The sequence below is a fragment of the Oryctolagus cuniculus genome, chromosome 7 (genome assembly GCF_964237555.1).
Source record: "Oryctolagus cuniculus chromosome 7, mOryCun1.1, whole genome shotgun sequence".
Taxonomy (NCBI): domain Eukaryota; kingdom Metazoa; phylum Chordata; class Mammalia; order Lagomorpha; family Leporidae; genus Oryctolagus; species Oryctolagus cuniculus.
Window position 1 is genome coordinate 105,838,717 of NC_091438.1, and position 16,081 is coordinate 105,854,797.

The 16,081-nt window shown below is 41.8% G+C and overlaps 1 protein-coding gene across 11 annotated transcripts in view; it reads right to left on the reverse strand.

The window, feature by feature from the left end:
- SGIP1 (SH3GL interacting endocytic adaptor 1) overlaps nucleotides 1–16,081 on the reverse strand; it is a 246,346-nt gene that overhangs the window by 47,100 nt on the left and 183,165 nt on the right. For 5 of the 11 annotated variants that reach the window (XM_051857650.2, XM_051857647.2, XM_051857646.2 and 2 more), the window contains one exon: nucleotides 11,227–11,286. The exons of 5 other annotated variants lie outside the window; for them this stretch is intronic. In XM_051857650.2, coding sequence (XP_051713610.1) covers nucleotides 11,227–11,286 — 60 coding nt within the window. Of the gene's footprint in view, nucleotides 1–11,226; nucleotides 11,287–12,207; nucleotides 12,274–16,081 lie in introns of all 11 variants that reach the window. One more of the 11 variants, XM_051857653.2, reaches the window with a different exon arrangement.

Sequence of the window (16,081 nt, forward strand, 5' to 3'; positions counted from 1 at the left end):
TCTAACCTTTACACATTGCATAAACCTTTATATTAATGCAGTAATAGCCACATTTTAAATTGCTGCCACTCAGACTCAATGCAGACTTAAATGGTACACCTATCACTTTAACTTCCAGGCCAGCATAGGACTCCCTGTGGGATGCTTCCAAAGTACTTAATTATAATATCTACTTAATTATAATATTCTTTGCATATTAGTGTAACTACTTGTTTAACGTCTAGCTTCTATTGTCCTATGAGGGCATAGAGGGACATATCTTTTTTGTTCACTGCCACAACCTCTAGCACCTTTCATAGCAGACACTCAATAAATGCTTGTTGATTGAATGAGTACAGCCATATTGTCTGTCTTGGTGACAATATTATCAGCGTCTTATTCTACAAATTTGTCATCGTTTTCTATATCAGATATCTACTTCTTGCAGTTAGTAAATATGGACAATCTTACCACCTTCCTTCGACCCTAACAGTCAGTTTTATACACATTCGAATCCATATAAACACAAACACAATCCTGACTCCTACTAATAGGGCATGTCTGGGCATAAGCATATTGAAGCTGCTCTGAGGAGTATTTTAAGTCAATTCTGTGCTATCATAATACAACCAGTTGTTTCTTTTGAACATGCTTTACATGTGTGAAAGATTAATGCAAAGGTAAGCAGAGGACTTTAGCATTTATCTCAAGAGCTCCTACAACATGGAAAAAGAAAAGGAAGTATCCTATAAAAATAATTTTCTTTGTGGCCATAAGCAAAGTAATATAAAATATATTATTCAATTATTTTAAATTTTATACACGTCATTTCAGCTTTCATATGTACAACAAATTCTTCCAATTCATAGGATGTTCAGTTTTGAACATTCATGTCAGTGTGTCAGGAGGAAGGAAAAGAAAGTTATCAAACAGATGAGGTGGCCATACGATCCAGAGAGGAGAAAGGACATATGGCCAAGTAAGGTCAAAAGGCTTCTTGTTAGCAATCAGGGAAAAGAAGCAGATATTTCTACATCAACTTGTATTTGCAATAGTAGCCATTGAGAAGCTGCTTTTTTTTTTTTTTTTTTTTTTTTAAGGTATGATGTTTACAGTTTTCCTATCTGGCTCTAAGGTTGTCACACTAGCATAAAGGCATCTCAATTTCTTTTTTTGCATCAAAATAGACTTTTAATTCAATTTTCCACAAACTTTTTCTAAAAAAGATTTATTTACTTATTTGAAAGAGTTACAGAGAGAGAGAGAGAGAGAATCTTCCATGCACTGGATCACTCTCCTCTCCAGATGGCTGCAACAGCCAGGTCTGAGCCAAGCTGAAACCAGGAGCCAAGAGCTTCATCCAGGTCTCCCACGTAGTGGCAGGGCCCAAGCACTTGCGCCATCCTCTGCTGCCTTTCCAGACACATTAGCAGGGAGCTGGATTGGAAGCAGAGCAGCTGGGACTTGAATCTGCACCCATACAGGATGCCAGCATCGCAGGCAGAGGCTTAACCCACTACAGCACAATGCCAGCCCCTTCCACAAATTTTTTAAAGTAGCCTTTTCTCAGAGTGTCACTGGGTTGGCCACTGAGGCATCCCTCAGGCATGAGCAAGACAGAGCAATAAACACAACCCCTGAGTATCCCATATATAAAATTAATTATGTCTAAAGCTATTTTCAGAAAAATACAATGGAGCAAGTTATAAGTTGCAATGTGCTCCTTTTCCAATGCAGCTCTTAAATAAAAACACATGGTGTTCAGGCTAGTGGTTAAGCCCCTGTTGGCATTCCTGTATCGCATTTCAGAGTGCCTGACTGTAAGTCCTGACTCAACTCTCTAATCCAGCTTCTTGCTAATGTGCACTCTGAGAGGTAGCAAGTGATGGTTCAAATAGTGGTGGTTTCCTGTCACCCACATAGGAGACCAAGATTAGGTTTCTCACCCCTGGCTTCAGCCCCTTCACTAGTCAATGTGGGGTTTTGGGGAGTGAACCAGCACATGGGAGCTCTTTCTCTCCCTCTGCTCTGCTCCTCAAATAAGTTTTTTTTTTTTTTTTTTTTAATACAGACATGCCCACCATTAACCCTCAAGTGCATGAATTCAGCCCTTAACTCCAGGCCAATGGCTCTCAAATTCTCACAGTCCCTTTTCTCTTGGACTCATACTACATGGATGCTGTGCAAGAAACACAAACCTGAGAGGTTTCTAATGCAGCTCACTGTTCTTTTTTTTAATTAATTAATTTATTTATGTGAAACGCAGAGTTACAGAGAAGCAGGGACAGAGACAAAGAGAGACGTTTTCCATCCATTGGTTCCCTCCCCAGATGGCCGCAATGGCTGGAGCTGCGCCAATCCGAAGCCAGGAGCCAGGAGCTTTTTCTGGGTCTTTCTTGCGGGTGCAGGAGCCCAAGCACTTGGGCCATCTTTTACTGCTTTCCCAGTCCATAGCAGAGAGCTGGATCAGAAGTGGAGCAGCCAGGACTTGAACTGGTGATCATACGGGGTGCTGGCACTGCAGGCGGTGGCCCCAAGCTCATTGTTCTTGATCAAAGGTGCTATTCTTGAAGAGCCCTTTCTCCTCATTAACAACAGCTTTGACTCCTTTTGCATCCAGTTGGTTGGCACCCAGTTCTCTCCATGATGGCAGTACTAAGCCAGCCCCTTACTACTAACTTCTCATGGGCTGCTTCAGTAAATCCTCATATTTTATCCTTGCCTCGAATCCTAAAAATCAAAGTTGATCAATCACTCTCTTTCTTAAATCATCTTCAGAATTGCACCTTGCATAGGGATTGCAGTTCCAATTCATCCTCCCAGTATTTAGACCACTTTAGAGTGTGATCTCTACTTACCTTTCGAGCTTGTCTCTGAAAACCTTCCTCACCTGGCTCAGCATTCATCATCCCCCAGGGCTACCCAGCTATGACTCTATTGATTTGCCCTAATGCCTGTGCTCACGCTGTTCTCTCAAACTAGACCACTCAGCTTTCTGGAGTCTTCCTGGTCTTTGATGTAAGCCAGCTCAAGTGCTTTGTCCTCCAAGAAGTTATTCCAGATTCTTTCCTGTTAAAAAGCTGTCTTTCAGAGCTTGTGGTGTGGCATAGTGGGTTAAGCCACCATCTGTGACACTGGCATCACATATGATCACTGGTCTGAGTACAGGCTGCTCGCACCCAATCCAGCTCGCTGCTGATGTGGCTGGGAAAGCAACAAAAGACGGTCCAAGTGCTTGGGGCCCTGCCACCCACATGGGAGACCTGGATGGAATTCCTAGTTCCTGGCTTCAGACCAGCCCAAACCCAGCTGTTGTGGCCATATGGGTAGCGAACCAAGGGATGGAAGATCTTTCTCTGTCTCTCTCCCCCTCTCACTGTCTTTCAAATAAATGAAATAAAATTTAAAATAAAATCTGTCTTTCAAACTTCTCTAGAATGTTATCACAATTTTACTATGGTATTTGCTACAGTATGCCCTTTATAGGAAATGCCATACTCTCCCATCTCTTATAAATTCCTAGAAGGCAGAAGCCACTTCATTTTACCTCCAACATTTTTGTCTGGGAAGTGAAAGACTTCGATCTCGAGCAAAGCAAAGGCTCTCTGAAGTTTATATATTTGAAATTTACAGAGACACATTCAGAAATATCTGTGTTTTAAATGGCTATGGCTGTGAGAAGAAAAATATACATCATCTGAGAGTCTGGTGGAGATGCGTGAGGAAGCTTCTGTGCACAGTCACCACTGGGGACCCAAGAAGTCACATTAAAGACCAAGAAATTCAAGGAATAGAAACAAACACATGGGTACAGCACTTGCTTGGTCCTTTTCCTTACACCTCTGAATTCAGTTTGAGTGCAACCTCAAAGTATGAATCACTAGGCTTTTTATATTGTCTAGTGCAGGCTGGCGCCGCGGCTCAATAGGCTAATCCTCCGCCTGCGGTGCCAGCACACTGGGTTCTAGTCCCAGTTGGGGTGCCGGATTTTGTCCCGGTTGCTCCTCTTCCAGGCCAGCTCTCTGCTGTGGCCCGGGAGTGCAGTGGAGGATGGCCCAAGTGCTTGGGCCCTGCACCCCATGGGAGACCAGGAGAAGCACCTGGCTCCAGGCTTCGGATCAGTGCAGTGCGCCAGCCGTGGTGGCCATTGGAGGGTGAACCAATGGCAAAAAGGAAGACCTTTCTCTCTGTCTCTCTCTCTCACTGTCCACTCTGCCTGTCAAAAAAATAAATAAAAAATAAAAATATATGGTCTAGTGCATTAATAAACAGAGAACAGGGGTGAGCATCATGGTGCAGTGATTTAAGCTGCCACTTAGGATGCCCACATCCCATATCACAGTGCTGGTGTGTCTTAGCTACTAAGCTTCTGATCCAGCTCCCTGCTAATGCACCTGCAAAGCAGTGGGTGATGGCTCCCATACTTGAGTTCCTACCACTGAATGGAGTTCCTGGCTCCTGGCTTCAGCCTGATCCAGCCCTGGCTTTTGTGGGCATTTGGAGAATGAACCAGCAGCTCTCACTCTCTATCTCTTGCTCTCACTCTCTCTGTTACTCTACTTTTCAAGGAAATGAAAATATAACTTATAAAGAAAACTTGAAAACTGTTTATCCTATTTGATTTTCCTTATTATGCACACTTTGCATTTTATCTCATTATTTATTTATTTATTTATTTATTTGAAAGGCAGAATGAGAGAGAGAGAGAGAGAGAGAGAGAGAAATCTTCCATATGCTGGTTGGATCCCCATCTGTTGGTTCAATCTTCAAACGCTACAACAGCTGGGGCTGGGACAGGCCCAAACTATCTGCTGCTTTTCCAGGCACATTAGCGGGGAGCCAAAGATGATAAAACAGAGACTCAGGGACATTAAATGTTCAGTATCACATAGTCATTACAAGGCACAACCAAGACTTGAATATTATAGAGGTTAGGATAATCAATTTTACAACTTAATAACAATCTTATCTGCTGTATTATCTTGGGAAAGAAAGATCCAAATTCTCAGAACCTCTGTTTACTCATCTATAAAAGGTAGATTTTATACATCTTGTGTTGTGTGGATTACATAAACTTGTGACTATGGAGTAAGGATTAATCAGTGACACACTGTATTAGCATTGCTGCTCCAAACAGCAGCACCTCAAATATGCTATTTTCACTAACCAGGTACCCTGTGCGTGTGGTTTGCTTATATAGAAGTTACCATCTACTTAGAACTTTTCCAGTAATATTTAATGAGATGGAACCCTGACCTGATTCTGTATATTTGTGTCCCCTCTACCAGTCCACTCACCCAGTCTGGACTGGAGATCTGGATCAGGACAGAAACGGGGGCACCATGCTGACTCCCTATTCTATCATCAACATGACAGTAGTTCACTGACCATGATAACACAGGGCAATATTTTCAAAGCGAGGTCTCAAGCGCAGTAACAGCATGCCACTCGGTCCCAGAGATGTGGAGAATGAGACAACTGATTCATTATGAAGAGGCAGAGTGAATACTGGAAACTGCAACAGGTGTACCTGGTAGAATGCTTTGCAGGTTCAGTTCCACTTCACGCTTCTTAACAGGTATAGGCTATTTAAAAAACTCTCCGTGACCTTCAGTTATTTTAATAGGATTGTTACATTTCATAGTTATAATACCTTCAGCATCACTCTCAGCATAGCTGGGGAACATGATTTTAATATTTTTATTGAAGACAGTCTTGTACCACTGCTTTTCAGGTTTTCCTGATCTAGGTGTATTTCATGCTGTGGTTTGAACAGAGTGGGCACTCAACAACTTCCCTGTGGTAGTGGGGGCCTGCAGGGGGGTGGGCACAATTAGCCAATGCTTTCCACTTGAAGAATCATGTGAATTAGCGAAGCAGTTTCATCCAGCAAACTGCTCACATCTCGCTATTTTCTTTCCTTTCCTGACTCTCAAGTGAGCAAATTAGTATTCTGTGGGCACCTATGAAAAACTTAATCTGTTTATCTCTTACAGAGTTTCCTTACTACATCAAGGTTAAAAAAAAAAGAAAAAAAAGTCAAGTGCTCTATGACTTTGATTGTGACTACCAATTACTCAGTAGGAGTATTTAATAACCTGCTTGATTAGGTGGTCAGACATTTAAAATGTCCATGAATTTTTTTTTTCCACAGAGACGACATAATTCTAAAGAGAAAAAAAATGCAGCTCCTACTGTGTGGATGTTTAAAGTCCTTCTAGAAGCATGCTTTTCCTCTCTGGGATCTAAGCTAGACAGAGAAAATCACTTGAATGTAGGCCTGCACTCGTGAGCTGCATGAGAATGGGGTGGACAAGGAGAGCGGAGGTGTCAGTGAGTACACAATGAGGTGTTGGGGCCGGCGCTCTTACAGAGCAGGCAGAGCCACCACCTGCAGTGCTGGCGTCCCATATGGTGCCTCTTCAAATCCCAGCTGCTCCACTTCTGATCCAGCTCTCTGCTATGGCCTGGGAATGCAGTAGAAGATGGCCCAAGTCCTTGGGCCCCTGCACCTGCAAGGGAGGCCGGGAAGAAGCTCCTGGCTCCTGGCTTCGTATTGACCCAGCTCCAGCCATCTTGACCATTTGGAGAGTGAACCAGCAGATGGAAGACTTTCTCTTTCTGCCTCTGCCTCTCTGTAACTCTGCCTTTCAGGTAGATAGTAAGTCTTTTTTTTTAAATTTTTTAAATGAAGTGTTGGTGCCAGAGAACTGGAAAGCTGGAAGGTTAGGGGACCAGGGACAACCCTTGCTGTTGCAACACTGGGGTGAGACCATGTGTGTACAGCAGGTTGAGGTGGGGCGCAGAGTGGTCTCCAGGTGATCTGAGCCTAAGTCTGCACTCTGCTTCCTCCTGGCTGTGTGACCCTGTGAAAGGGCTTTACAGGACCCGAATCTAATTTCTTCCTTCGTGGGCTGGGCAGATGAGATGAGTCAATAGATGGAATGTACCTTGCACATAGTGAGTGCTCCATGTTAGCTATTATCCATCACTTTAATTTCCTTATGGCCCCCTATTTAAAGTTGCAACCCCAAATATGCTCTATTCTCCTTCTTTTAAATTTTCCTGTAAACCTTATTACCTCCATGCTATATATTTTACTTATCATATTTTTTAAATTAAAATTTATTTTTATTTATTTGAAAGGAAGAATTGAGAGAGAAAGAGAGAGAGAGAGGGAGAGAGAGAGAGATCTTCCATTTACTGGTTCACTCCTCAAATGGTTACAACAGCCAGGGCTGGGTCAGACCGAAGCGAGGAACCAGGAGCTTCTTCTGGGTCTCCCACATGGGTGTAGGGGCCTGAGCATTTGGGCCATTTTCTGCTGCTTTCCCAGGCACATTATCAGGGAGCTGGATCAGAAGTGGAGCGGCTAGGACTCCAACCACTGCCCATATGGGATGCTGGCTTCCCACTTGGTGGCTTTACTTGTGATGCCACAGTGCCAGTTTCTATCTTACTTTTAACCCTCCACATTAGAATGTAAGCTCTGTGATGACAGAGAATTTTTTCCGTTTTGTTTATTACTAAGAAGTGGTAAAAACAGTGCTATCATATGATAGGCACTCAATAAATAAATAATCATTGAGGGGTGGGTATTTGACCTAGCAGCTAAGATACCTGCATCCCACACTGGAGTCCCTCTCTGGCTCCCGACTCCAGCATCCTGCTAATAAAAAAGATACTGGGCGGCAGTAGTGATGGCTCAAATGACTGAGCTCCTGTTATCCATGTGGGAGATCTGGACTGAGTTTCTTGCTTCGGATTTTGGCCCTGTCCCTGTTGTGGATGCTGTGGACATTTGGGGAGTGGGCCCAGTGAATAAGAGCTCTGTTCTTCATGCCTCTCTCTGTCTCTCATATAAATAAATAAATAAATAAGCAAAATAAAATTAAATGCACTTGTTGAATGAACCATTGCTTAACATAGTAGCTAGGATACAAGAAGGGTGACGAATTATTAGTTATGGAATGGCCAAAATAACACTTGCCAGCGAGAACCATTTCCAGAGTGTGGCTGGATGTGGGAGTTACTGCAATGGATGGAGAGAATGTTGAAACTGAATGCAAGAGGCCCTGAAACCAGTGTGTGGATAGATCATGCACACAGAATCTGTGTCACAGGGCATGCCAGGAAGTGAAGCAGAGCAAAGGATGACAAAGACACTGCAGCGTCTCCGGGACTGTAGGGAAATGCAGACCAGTGCTCTGAGGTTGTTGTTAACAGCAGTAAGGAGTAGCAGAGGGTGGATTTGTCAATGGCTTCACTCTACAGTCAGGGAGGTTTTGGAAGTGGATAGCAAGCTGCAGAACCTGAACTCTGCTTCTCAGTTACAGGGTGCACGGCCCATGGAAGACTGAAGAACATTCTGTGGAACGTGCTACTGGGAAGTGATGGTCCCTGGGGAAAGCTGGGATTCCATAAAGGAAACAGGTGGCTGAGTTCAGCAGAGAGACTGAAACTGTAAGAAAGCTGTTGTAAAGGATAAGCAATGATGGAAAGAGCTGTGAACAGGACACAGAGCCGTCCAGAGATGAGTGTTACAGGGACAGGATATTCAGAAACACTTCCACAGAAGATGGACCAAGTGCATGGGCCCTGCTACCCACTGGGAGGCCTGGATGGAGTTGTTGACTTCAGCCTGGCCCAATCCTGGCCACTGAGGCCATTTGGGAAGTAAACCAGTGGATGGGAGATTGTGTGTGTGTGTGTGTGTGTGTGTGTATAGTCCCCACTCTGTATATAACTCTGCCTTTGAAGTAAATGAATCTTAAATTTATAAATGATAATACTGATACAAATGTACCTAAAAGAGGAAAGCCAACCTCCCCATACTTCACACATAGCCATTCTTGCTTACATGGTAAGGTGTTGCTTTTGGTTTCTCCCAGGGGCTTCCCTTGAAGTACATTTTACTATACTTTCACCTGTACACACCCATTCATAATACAGCTGTTCACACAACCTCTCAGGAAGCCTCCTGTATACTTCCCAAAGTTGACTGAGCGAAGTTCAAGATGAAGATAACACAATATTAGAGAGCCGAATTACTTTTTATGCAAACTCCTGGTACAAACTGAGATGCTTACGGGATTTGGATCTCACTAATTAGTGTGGTACTGTTCCCAACTTTGGAGACCCAGAAATATATTTAAAATATTACATATATTTTCATAAATATGTTATTCCACACATTGATTAAGTGCTTACATTTCACTGATAGTATATATTTTTAAAACAAACAAAACAACAACCAAAACTGTCTTTAGATTGGTGTTTAGTCAAAAGGTCTACCTCTCACCATACAAAGAAACCTACATGAAAACAGAAGCAAGAGAGTCAATACTTCCTCTAGAACCAAAACAAACAGCAGCAAGATAAAAATTGGCAGCGTGGATCTTTTGGGAGCCTCAGACAATTAGTTAAGGGTCCAAACAGGATAAAGGACACTCTTGCTCTGGCCAGACTAAACCTGAGCAGGAGCCTTGTGGATAGCAGTATTGTCTGTATTCCAGGATTATCCACCTGCTCAGTTGCAGCTGCTTCTCCTGAGATGTGGCCATCGGTATTAACACACCTGTCTACTTTTTAATTTCATCTCGTTATTTAAAGACAAAGCTTAGTGATCAAAGTTACCTGGGCTTTGCACCTTGGTTATTGCAAAACTGATGATCTGAGGCAATGAAGGCTTTGACATTACATGGGAATAAATGTATAAAATCCTTCCCAGAACATGGGCTATCCTCTACCCTAGCTAGGACAAGACATCAGGATATTGGGAAAGTTTGAAATCTTATCTTTCCTGCTGCTATCCAAGCTACTCTGAACTAAGAATTTCTATCTCTAGACTATCTTGCAACTAAAATTCTCTGTTGAGAGAAAAAAGTCACAACCACACAAACTATTTTATGTATCAGGATTTCTGATTTTTAAATTTGCATTGAGCTGTGGTGTAGCAGGTAAAGCTGCCATCTGCAGTGCTGGCATCCCATATGGTCACTGGTTCGAGTCCCGGCTGCTCCACTTCTGATCCAGCCCCCTGCTAATGTGCCCTGGAAAGCAGTAGAAGATATAGTCCAAGTACTTGGGCCCATGCTCACACATGGGTGACCTAAAAGAAGCTCCTGGTTCCTGGCTTTGGATCAGCCCAGCTCTGGGCATTGGGGCCATTTGGGGAAAGAACCAGCAGATGGAATATCTCTCTGTCTCTTTCTCTCTCTATCTGAAACTCTGCCTTTCAAATAAATACATCTTGTTAAAAAATTAGCATTAAAACACATACCCAAGTTAGAAAAATTCTCTTTGTTGTCATGAAGCACAAGGACAAGTTCAATATTGAGATTCATTTCCAGGGTAGAATATTTCTTTTACTAATTTTGACCTCAGGATAACATAGCTATTTTAAATCCTAGAAGGTCAGGGATTATGATAAATTGCAAGTGTAAGGTGGCCAATTAATTATGTTAAATTTCCTAATTTTTTCCCCCAACATTAGTGTATATGGGCCATTGTATCACATCTCAAGAAGATTTAAATATAAAGCAGAAGAATGCTAACCCTTAATGCAAAACATGACAAATTATCAGACATTGCAATTAGATATTTGACATTGCATGTTGTATATTTTCCTTAATCTTCTAAAATGGCAAGTCCAGTGAAAGTTGTCTGTCTTATGGCAGCCATTTCAATTGCAGTTTAGGGAAATGCAGATAGAACTTACTAAAATACTCCTTTTTCTTTTCCCCACTTTTCAGATTTCTTACGCAGCTTTCCTTGTCTTAAGATTACACATACAAATATATACACATTCACAGTTCACAATAACGGATGTTGTATCTGCAACATTAATCATTAAAAACAAAGTTAAGTGTCCGTACTAACCAAAAATGTCCTTGTATTTGTTGCATTGCATTTGCAAGAGTTAGGAAAGAGCCCTGGTTGACAGAGTTAAGTTCCTTGGTCAAGAAAGGTGTGTTTTGCTTTTTGTTTTTCAATTGACCATAATTAATTAAGCAATATTAACTGCAAATCAGCTTTATTTTTTCAGTATGAAAAATTGAAGATCACATCCACACCCAATTCAAATGATCTTTTCTTTAGTGTTTGGTATTTTCTAAGTAGCCATAGCATTTTTATATAGAAAGTAAGGCCAGAACTTTTGAGGCAAACTGGGAATTTGAAATGCAGATGGAGAAAGAAGGAGGAAGGGAGTATAAATTAGAATCTGGTATGCTATGTACTACTTACCTTCAAAAGTCAAATAAAACTTTCCTCTGTCAAACCAAACGAGGGAAGGCTGTTCATTCTCTGTATGGCCAGGAGTTGAAGCGGGATGGGAAAGGTTAAGGAGAGGGAGAGAGAAGGACAAATATGAGTTACAGAGCAGGTCATTAATCTCACTAAGGGGAAGGGTGGCGGCACTGCATGCCATTAGCGTGCGGGAGGGAAAAGGGGATGCTGGCAATCTATTTTTTTTTTTTTTTTTAGTTGAGGAAACAGAAAGCAAAAGCAAAGCTATGGAGGCCTACAGGGATGGCACGGTTTTTGGTGGCTTGATACTTGGTGCTTGTGTGCATGGAGCGGAAGTCTTCCTGGCCATGCAGGGGCGTCAGCATATTTTAACTGCACTAATTTGGGCAAAGTGTCATTCAGCAATGGCTGTATCCATTTCATCTTCATTGTCACCCCCTTCTATGCTTCCAAAAAGATAAATTCGGAGTTATGGGTTACACAAAACATTAGCTTAGGTTTTAAATGACAACAGCATTGCACATCAATTTAAGGTTCATGGAAGATGTCACATCTTCCATCCCCTCCCCTGGAATCACCTTGAGCATCCAGACACAAAACACCCTCTACCTATGTACCAAAGAACAAGATATTATGCTCTATTTTTTTAAAATTAAAAAAGCAGTCACTGGACATGTCATTCTGAGCAGTTAAATTATTCCTCCCTTTGTAACGACACAAAGCAATAGCATCTCGCCTTTTTCAGACCTTTTTACTGAGAAACTGTCATGCAACCTGCTGCTTTTTAATACGTTCACTTAGCACAATTTCAGTGGCATGAATCCCACGATGAACAGTAAGTACACAGGGTGCATCAGAGTGGCACTGGACACTCATGAGGTGAGGAGCATGTCCATGAGTTTACAGTAGCATTCAGATGGAGAATGGCTTGGATTTTTAAAGTCTAGAGATCTAGAGGTCACTCAGCCAGCACAGTACCTGCAGGCGTCTCACAGCGCCTTTCAAACGAGGGCAGTTTGTCAGAAAAAACATCATCTTCTGACACTACGAGCCAAAGAAACATAAACGAATGGAAAACAAAAACACAAATACAAATCCCAAATGAAATTGAGCAACACACTTTACTGATTGAAACACAGGAATGATTTTAATGGAAAAAAGGTAACAAAAATTTAGGACACTGGGATTATTCTTAAGGTATAAAAATAGTGATGTGCTTCTTTTATGATGATTCTCTGATAAGAAATTACATTTTGCAAATGCCAAGGTTCAGCATCTGGAAACTGGGCTGAAGTCAGCCCCAGGGAAGAAGCCATGCTAGTGTTGTTAAAGACGCTGTCATTAATAATTGAACTACCCAGTGTATTTCACCCCAAGGCAATTCTCAAGTGGCCAGACATACGTCTATCAACAAGAACCTCCTGATGGGGTCCTGACAGCTCCACAGGAGCACCCAGGGGGCAAGAAGAACCTTTACAGAGGACCACAGAAAAGCAGCAGTGTAAATCCAAGGACCCTGTACGAGCTATCTTATTTCAGCCTCGTCAACACCCAAGTGCAATTTGCTTTGCACCTGCCTTTGATAGTTAAGGATTTTTAAATTTCAACAGCATTATCATAATTCTGTTTTTGGCTATGGTATCCAGCTGCGGTTAAATGTCTTTGTAAATTGGTCACAGTCTTGTGCACTGATGAGCTGGACCTCAATTGTTTCAGCTCTTTCCAGTCGCTTCTCACCAGCTAACATGTGCAGACAATTGGGGTTTTTTTCCTCTGTGATTCAAAAAAATTACTCAATACCACAGATCTTAAGAGTAATATTACGGCTATGCAAGAAAATTGAATAGGATCCGTATAAAGTCCGGTAATGGAGAACTCTACCTACAATGTAGAGAAGGAAATGGACAAGGGTAGAACAAATATTCCACAAAAGATAATACCCCTTGAAAAATATTCTATCAGCTTGCCACCTAGACCTAAAGAGTAAGGCAGGGAACCTACAGTGAGGTCAATTCTTAAGCTTCTAAGATATCACCTATTTATCTCAGTTCCTATTATACATGTGGCTTCCTCAAATAGACAGAACTTAATGCAACGCCGATAATACGAGCAACAGTACTGAAGACAGATGCTTCCAACAAAGTAGAATAAGGAGAATAAAATGACTAAAACTGAATGGGAGTTTTTTCTTGAGATCTGGGATATCTATTCCCAAAAGTCACCCTTCTTTATTTGCAGACTAATGGGCAAAAATTGCATTTTTTGGTTTTCCGTTTTTTTTTTTTTTAAAGCTTATTCAGTTTAAAATCACTAACCAGCTTGCAGACAAAGTTTGAAGGCAATAGTTTATATTTTGGATGCTATGGTTACATGACAGAATATAAATCACTTTGCCTGAAAATTCTGGACTGAAGGAATCATCAAAATCTATGTGATGCTTCCTTTGGTACCCAATGATGTCTTTTCATTCATGATACAGTCATAAGACATTAAGGGTATAATTTAAAATTAATAATTATCGGTGAAGAAGTTTAGTTAACAGTGAAATCAATAATGAAGAAAAATCATTTTTTGGTGGTCATTTTTGCCATGGGCTCTTAAGGAAGATTTTATAAACATCTGAAAACGACTATCAGCTACAGAAATAAGAAACAATTAATAAAAATGGATATTTGCACTCAGAGAAAACATTCCACTCTCACTGTTGTATTCTTGCTTTCAGTCTAAAAATTTGCTTCTTATAATAGAATATTTTCCCTATCTCCTTAATAGGATTTTTTTCAAAATCATATAAAACAGATCCTGTGAGCTTTTTCCAATGCAAGAAGACTTTTCTGTATTTTGCTCATTCTAAGATATGTGCTTTTCTGCAATCTAACAATCTGAAATTGGAATGGGTCATATCATGAATGTAATAAGAGAATATTGTGTCTTAGCTCATTCGGCTACTTTCTTTCAATCACTTATAAAATGGTGATTTTAAAATTGAGAATGCCAACTTCAACAAAATACAGTTGTGTGTGCGCTCTGTAATAGTTGATTGTGTCAATGCACAGAAAGTGCTGTTTCTGGGTGTGGCATTGGATGTACTACTTTATAATTGCAGCTCTCATGACCTATTTCACCCCTTGGTTCTATAAGGGGCATTTTCTTCTTATACGTGATTGTCATGCAGAGATTTTAGACTTGCTCCTAAAAATTCAGCTCTTGAGTTAAACTTGTCTGATGGCTTCCCACTAGCCTCAATTTTGGCTTAAGTGTCTCAGCAGAAGTCAGGAAAGCATTGTGGCAGTGGGAGGGAAATGTTGAGCCATCAGCTTTTGGGAATTTGCTGCTGAAATTCTCTCCCTGCCTCAAGGCATTTATTTGAGTGCATTAACTTGACCTTCCAATGTCAGTCATAATTAGGCCCCTTGGCGTGGGACAAAGTGCATCCTCTCTAGGAAGAGAGAAACAGCAAGACACAGAAGCTGCTGGAAAGTCACTGGACAATGCATTTACTTCAGAGGCAAGTGGCCATCAGGTGACTCGCAGCAGGAGCAAATAAAGAACAGGAGGGTGAGGAATTCACTGGGCAGATGAAAACCACAGAAAAATAATAGAACGACACAGTGACGAAGCAATGTGAGGCTGCTCTTACGTGGCTGTTTTCGGTTATTATTAAGCCCCCTGTGGTTCGTCCTGAAAGAACACATACTAGATGTGTTAAGAATCAAAGTTGCTGGCCAGAATTGGCGATTTCTACAGCAGGCAACATAGAAGCACATTGTACAAAACATGGACACAGTTCAACTTCCCTGCGTGTGTGATTTTCTCTATGAATCACAGCCAATTGAAAGAACATGTTAGGCGGTTCAGCTGAGGTCACTTGGGGTCTGCTTTCTGAGTGACAGTTCATTCTCACTCTCTTCTCCAACTAACAAAGCAAACACATGGAGAGGGTGGAACGACACTCTTGAGAAAATGAAACAACAGAGCGGGACTGGGGGAATGGCTGTAGCAATAAGGAGTATTAGACATAGATTAAAAAATAAAATTGGGATGTTACAGAATCAAACAAAAACAGAGAAATTAGCTACTGAGTATCAAGTGATAGGAAGCCTGAAATTGTCCCCAGTTGATGATGTGGAGAGGAAATAGAGTTGGCTACATAGATACCATTAGATATCTGTCTATTAATAAATTGCAGTGCTGTGGCGTAGCCGGTAAAGCTGCTGCTTGCAGTGCCAGCATCCCATATGGGCACCAGTTTGAGTCCTGGCTGTTCCACTTCTGATCCAGCTCTCTGCTATGGCCTGGGAAAGCAGTGGAAGATGGCCCAAGTGCTTGGGCTCCTGCACCCGCAAGGGAGACCTGGAAAAAGCTCCTGGCTCCTGGCTTCATATCAGCCAAGCTCTGACCATTGTGGTCATTTGGGGAGTGAACCAGTGGATGGAAGACCTCTGTCTCTCTCTCTGCCTCTGCCTCTTTGTAACTCTGCTTTTCAAATAAATAAATGAAATCTTTAAAAAAAATTGCATGGGATTGGATAGCAGGTTATATTTTCCCCACACTTGAAGGATTCTTTTGGGATGATCTGATTAAGAATATAGAACATGTGAACTCGAGGACATTCCCTCTGGGGGCCTCAGAAGGCCCATCTTCACCTATTTCTCTGGGACAAGAGGCAGTTCTCCTCCTCAGGAGCTTCTGGCTGTGACGCAGCTACTTTCTCCCATGGGCAGCACTGCGGTGTGTTCCATAGGCACAGCAGGAATTGAGTTAGCTTTGATTACTGATTCTCCCAAGCAATGCAAGATGGGTTAGCTGATTTATAACATGGAAGAATTGCAGGGGAGTCCAGACTGCCACA